The sequence below is a fragment of the Indicator indicator genome, chromosome 11 (genome assembly GCF_027791375.1).
Source record: "Indicator indicator isolate 239-I01 chromosome 11, UM_Iind_1.1, whole genome shotgun sequence".
Taxonomy (NCBI): Eukaryota; Metazoa; Chordata; class Aves; order Piciformes; family Indicatoridae; genus Indicator; species Indicator indicator.
The window spans coordinates 4482386-4488989 of NC_072020.1; the positions used below are offsets into that span (position 1 = coordinate 4482386).

General features: G+C 46.2%; 1 protein-coding gene across 1 annotated transcript; it reads left to right on the forward strand.

Moving 5' to 3' along the window:
* Positions 1–376: 376 nt before the first annotated feature.
* On the forward strand, positions 377–6339 carry CCK (cholecystokinin). Its single transcript, XM_054385076.1, has 3 exons — positions 377–632; positions 2558–2560; positions 6203–6339. Exons 1-3 carry the CDS (start codon positions 377–379, stop codon positions 6337–6339), a joined length of 396 nt encoding a protein of 131 aa, XP_054241051.1.
* Positions 6340–6604: the final 265 nt, after the last annotated feature.

The window sequence follows — 6604 nt, forward strand, 5'->3', positions numbered from 1 at the left end:
GAATATTTGAATCCTGAGATTTTTTTCAGAGAGCTTGATTCATGAATCTTAAGTTTTAATAAAGTGCAGCTTCCAAAAAAAGAAAAGCCAAGAGCTGAGTAGCTCAGGGTGACATAGCTCATACTACAGTGTCTTACTTTTGTTCCTTCCAGTCTCTCCTCCTCTTATCAAGGGACATGTAACTAGTCACATACATGTTTTCCCAGCTTAACACAGATCCCACAGTCACCTTCATTTAAAAAACCAAACAAACAAGCTTATGCAAGCTTATTTTGCTCACAAACCAGCACTGCCGGTGGGAGATGCGGGTAGGGACAACACGCAGTGTAGTAACCGTGGTCAGTTTCACAGCCTGTTGTTCCTCTTCCCTCCAGCAATGTACAGCAGTATATGCATCTGCCTGGTCCTTGCTGTGCTCTCAGCAAGCTCCGTCGGACAGCAAACCCTGGCCTTGCACAATGGGAACCCACTGGCTGCTGAGCTTGAGCAGAGCTCGACAGAGCATCACCGGCACGTCCGTGCCCCTTCCTCTGCCGGCTCGCTGAAATCCGTGCCGCGGCTGGAGGGAAGCATTGACCAAAGAGCTAACATCGCTGCCTTGTTGGCCAAGTATCTCCAGCAAGCCAGAAAAGGTACTGCTTAGAGCCTGCTCCATGTGATACTTCTTGTCAGTGGACATTCCTGCAGGGGTACCTAGCTGTTAAGATAGCCCTGTCATGAATGAACATCTAGAGGAGACAGAATGCAGCTGTTGCCTGCTTATTCCTGAGGCAGAGCATTCTCTCGCCTTGTACCTAGCAGCCACTGACTGAAAGCTGCTTGCTTCAGGTGACTGAAGACAGTGTAACCTGCCTGTCAGGTCAGAGTCCAGCTTTTAGTTTTAGCTTACTTCAATCATTTTGGTGTTATTTTCAGCATGTTGTATTCTCAGGTAAAAGACGGTAACTGCATTTTCTTTGAGCCTTTTCTTTCAGTTGACCTCCCCCCCTCCCTCCTTCCCTTTTGTTATAAGGGCAAGAAAACTTTCCTAACTACAAATACAAATCAAATGGAACAGGCTGCCCAGAGAGCTTGTGGAGTCTCCTTCTCCAGAGACTTTCCAAACCTACCTGGATGCATTCCTGTGCAGACTACGCTAAGTGATCCAGCTTTGGCAGCGGAGTTACACTCAATGATCTCTGGAGGTCCCTTCCAACCTCTAATGCACTGTGATACTATGATCACCTCAGCCACAAACACCTGTACCAGGGATATCTTCTGAGTATGGGATTTTTCATGCTTTTTTTTTCCCCCCCTAAAGCAAGTTGTAAAAGTGTGAAAGCTTTTTGAAAGCTCAGAGTTCACATTCACAAACACAGTAACTCAGAGCAGTGATAAGTAATGGCACATTTACTTCAAAACATGTCAATTCCTGTCAGGGTTTTGGTCTCAGGCAGCCTGGAAAAACAATCTTGCAGTTACTTAACACCTCCATGGCACTGTGTTTGTGACAAGAGCATGAAGCACCAGTACAGTAATGGAATTAAAGAGCTTGCTTTGTATCAGGTGGTTTATTAAGTCACTTGTGATAGTTTCACTCTAGTCTGTCCCCTGCACTGCAGGAAAAGAGGACATCTGAGAAGCAAAGAGGGCAGTAATTAGGATTGCCTGGGCATACAGACACGGAGAAATGTATTCACTCCCAGCCCCAGATGGTGCTGAGGATAAAATTTGTGTTATGTAAATAAGAGCTTTCTCCTCCTCTCTCTCTCCACACAACCTAAGCAGACCACTTAACCTTCCCCTCTCAACAGCCTCCCTGCTGATCTCTCTGCTAGGCAAAATCCTCTTATTATTTTTCACACAGAATCAACCAGGTTGGAAAGGATCTCAGAGATCATCAAGTCCAACCTATTACCTAATACCTAACACCTCCTGACAACTAAACCATGGCACCAAGTGCCACATCCAATCTTTTTTGAACACCTCCTGGGACAGTGATTCTACCACTTCCCTGGGCAGCACATTCCAATGGCCAATTACTCTTTCTGTGAAGAACTTTCTCCTCACCTCAAGCCTAAACTTCCCCTGGTGCAGCTTGAGACTGTGTCCTCTTGTTCTGGTGCTGGGTGCCTGGGAGAAGAGACAACTACCTCCTTTCAGGTAGTTGTAGAGAGCGATAAGGTCTCCCCTGAGCCTCCTCTTCTCCAGGCTAAACACCCCCAGCTCCCTCAACCTCTCCTCACAGGGCTTGTGCTCCAGACCCCTCCCCAGCCTCATTGCCCTTTTCTGGACACAATCAAGTATCTCAATGTCCTTCTTAAACTGAGGAGCCCAGAACTGGACAGTGGCAGATGATGCAGTCTGCAATTAAGAGTTGCCACGTGCTCGTTTGTGCATTGCACATGCAGCCACACACATTCTTCAGTGCACAAAGAGCACTTCCAATGCAGCCTGAGCAACTTCATGTTACCCATTTGCACAAGATTCATTAAGGAACTTCTTCGAGCAGCTCACATAATCTAGTGGAAAGAGAATTCAGGTATGAAATTCCACCAATTCAGTGCTATAGTTAAAGCTGGTACTGAGTCAATGTTATTTCAGTCATCTATAAAGCAGAGTCCTCATTACCTTTCCCCCCTGTAGTCATTATCACTCACTGACATGGAAACTGAACTTCTCATTCTAGTTTGTGGCCAGTACAATGCATGAGGTTCAACAAGTCAAAGTGCAAGGTCCTGCATCTGTGCTGGGCCAATCCCAGGCACAAATCCAGGCTGGATGCAGAGTGGGTTGAAAGCAGCTCTGAAGAAAGAGACTTGGTTAGAGTGAGTGTTGATTGCTGAGAAGCTCCCCATGAGCCAGCAGTGCCCTCATGGCAGCCCAGCAGGCAGCTGTGTGCTGGGCTGCAGCCAGAGGAGTGTGGCCAGGAGGGCAGGAGAGGGGATTCTGCCCCTTGACTCTGGCTCTGCTGAGACCCCACCTCCAATACTGACTCCAGTTCTGGTGTCCCCAGCATAAGTAGGACACAGAGTTACTGGAGTGAGTCCAGAGGAGGCCACAGAGAGGGATCAAGGGCTGGTACACCTTTGCTAGCTATGAAGATAGTCTGAGGGAGCTGGGGTTGTTCAGCCTGGAGAAGTGAGGAATCTGGGGGAACCTTAGAGCTGCCTTCCAATACCTGAAGGGATCCTACAGGAAGGCTGCAGAGGGACTTTCCATGAGGGTGTCTAGAGACAGGACAAGGGGGAATGGTTTGAAGCTGAGGGAGAGCAGGGTTAGACTGGAGCTGAGGAAGAAGTTATTCAGTCTGAGGATGGTGAGACTCTGGAATAGGCTGCCCAGAGAGGCTGTGGCTGCCTCCTCCCTGGGGGTGTTGAAGGCCAGGTTGGGTGAGATCTTCAGCAGCTGATTTGCCCATGATGGGGAGGTTGGAGGAGATGATCTCTGAGGTCCCTCCCAACCTAAGACATTCTGTAGTTCTGTGATTTCCAAATACCTTATAACCAGATGAAGTTTTAAAAACCCACTTTGGTCATGAGATATCTTTTTGCTAAGTATTAGTATGACGGAGAATTTCCTGCATATGTGTTAAATGAGTTATATAATTAACTCTACAAAGGGACAGTTAGCAGATGATGTGATTCTTCTGACATGACTAGGTGAGTTGGGCTCTAAATTGTAGGTATAGATGTAGAAGAGGTGATTCAGAGGGGGAAAAAAGTATTTACTTGATTAATAACAACACATGCAGTGTTCCCATCAAACCATTATAGTTCATTGTACAGAAAGGTTCTGGGCAGTCCCCTTTAGAAATCTCTGCAGAACACTCACACCTACTGTATTATTCACTCTTGAAGTGACCTAAAGCATGATGCTCAATAAAGAATTCCATCTAGAAGGGAAGAAAGTCTGTGAATTTGGTCACCAATGATGGTGTTTGCCTTTATAGTTAACAGAAAGACTGACTTTGGATAATATTCCCAGTTACAACAGGGAGAGAGTTAAATTCTCTGGAGAGGTTAGGGCTAGACAGCAGCCTTGTAGCCAAGCCACTGCAGTTGTGAGCGGCTTTGCTGTACATTGAGTCTGCAGGATCCACAGGACATCTCTGCTGCTTTGAGGAGAGGTCATTAAGGTGCTGTTAAGAAATGAATCTTACTGTTTGTGACGCTGAGATTTCAATTAACTTCATCTGCAGGCTTTCAGCATGACCCTGGCACTGTGCAGAAGAGAAGCTGTCAAGCCAGTGACACATTTACCATCCTCTAAAGAGCCCTTGCCAGGCCAGACCACAATGGCTCCAGGGGAGCCATCACAGCCTGCAGGTCACTGCAGGCTCCAAAATCTCTTAAATACCAACATCTGCGTTGTCTGAGCCTGCCTGATTATAATTCCCAGAAGAAATCTCATCAACTTAATTGCATATTTTTAATTACCAATGTGAATTTTACAGGTTTGGAGCATTTTAAGAGTAGAATTCTACAGAGAATTAGATTTTTTTTTTTTTGGTCATTTTGTCTAAAACATGGCTGGTTTGGGGTTTTTTTGGGGGTACTTTTTACTCTGCTATCCATCTGCAATCCCTAACAAAACAGTGCAGTTGGTCTTGTTCATTATAAATAATTACACAAGGAAAACTTTGAAATATCAAAGCACAGAAGGGGTCCCTCAAAACACAAGAAATTAAGCAAAGCAGTTTTGTAGATCTGGATTTGTGGGGTTTGATTTGGGCTTCTTTTCCTTGTTGATCCATCCAAGTATTGCTCAAGCCTCAATCTGCACTATTATATACTGATATGCTTAATCTGTTCCTTCCTCACTTAAGTCTTAAGATCAAACTGTCCATTTTCGGGGAGTACAGGGAGAAGTAACTTACCTTTCCCTGCATCTTTAGTTACATGATGTGAGGCTGTCAAAACAGAGGATTACAGCCCCTTTTTAAAAGCATAAATTCTCCTTGAAAATAGTTTGTGTCTCTTGGATGCCTTAAGAAAGACCAAAAGGATAAGGCAAGTTCAGAGATCAGCATCCAGCCCTGCTGTGAAAGGAATCATGAAAGCTTTGGATCAACAATGAAAATATCCCTGACATAGTCCTAGGCCCTGTAGAGTTCCAGCAACAGACATCTCCAAGTACAAATTTCACACACAGCTCTCCATTTTAGGACTGTTCCCACTCCTCCACAAAACCTCTGCCCTGTCTGTTACTGACTCTGCACTGTAAGAGCTCCAGTACTTAGGGTTTGTGGCTCTTGAAGCAGCATGGGGCCATGCTGGAATCCTCTCTCAGGCCTGAGTCTGCTCTAGAGCAGAGTTATTTTGCACCTGTAGCACCTCTCCAAACACCAGCAAGTGGGGTTGGTCTTAAGAGATGAGTGAGAAATGGGTTGGACTTTGTAGAGAAAAAGGAAGCAAAGGAGACATCCCAGAATCACAAAATGCTTTCACAGTCTCACAGTACTTAAAGGTTGGAAAGGACCTCCAGAGATCCTCCAGCCCCACTCCCTTGCCAGAGCAGCATCACTTAGGGTAGCCTGCACAGGAATGCATCCAGGTGGGTTTGGAAAGTCTCCAGAGAAGGAGACTCCACAATCCCCCTGGGCAGCCTGTTCCAGGGCTCTGTCACCCTCACTGTAAAAAAGTTTCTCCTTGTGTTGAGGTGAAATCTTCTCTGTTCAAGTTTGAACCCATTGCTCCTTGGCTTATCACTGTGAACCACCAAAAAGAGCCTGGCCCCCTCCACTTGACACCCACCCCTCAGCTGTTGATAGACATTGATCAGATCCCTCTCAGCCTTCTCTTCTCCAGACTAAACAGCCCCAGGGCTCTCAGTCTCTCTTCACAGGGGAGATGCTCAAGTCCCCTAAGCATCCTCCTGGCTCTCCCTTGGACTCTCTCCAGCAGGTCTCTGTCTCTCTTGAACTGGGGAGCCCAAAACTGGACACAGGATTGCGGGTGTGGTTTCAGCAGGGCAGAGTAGAGAGGTAGAAGAACCTCTGTAGACCTCCTGGCTACTCCTTTCTTGCTGCACCCCAGGATCCCATTGGCTCTCTTGGCCACAAGGGCACATTGCTGTCCCATGCAGAACTTGCTGTCCACCAGCACTCCAAGGTCTTTCTCCCTGGAGCTGCTTTTCAGCAGGGCATCCCCTAACCTTTGGGTTGGATGAACCTGAAAAACCGTCCACTTACTGTCTGCTCTCCCAAATGCTTCCTCTTCAGGTTCCACTGGAAGACTCTCAGTGCTGGGAAACAGGGTACAGAGCATCGATCCCACACACAGGATAAATGACAGAGACTACATGGGCTGGATGGATTTTGGCCGCCGCAGCGCTGAGGAATACGAATACTCTTCCTAAAGAACACCAAACTACAGCTAGAGGAGACAAAATGAGTCACACTCCCATGCCTGTACAGAAAGAGAAAAGTTAATTTGTTGTCCTCTTGGAATCAGTGTTTTAAAAACATGCCATGTATTCACTGAAAATTTGTCTGTAAGACTATCCAATGCAATACATACTTCTGTAGAATTTTCCAGGCGATGTTTTCTTTCTTTTGTGGTTTCTCATACATTGATGACTCTATTAAAATTATTTCACTTCCCACTTCTTGTCCTGTCACCAC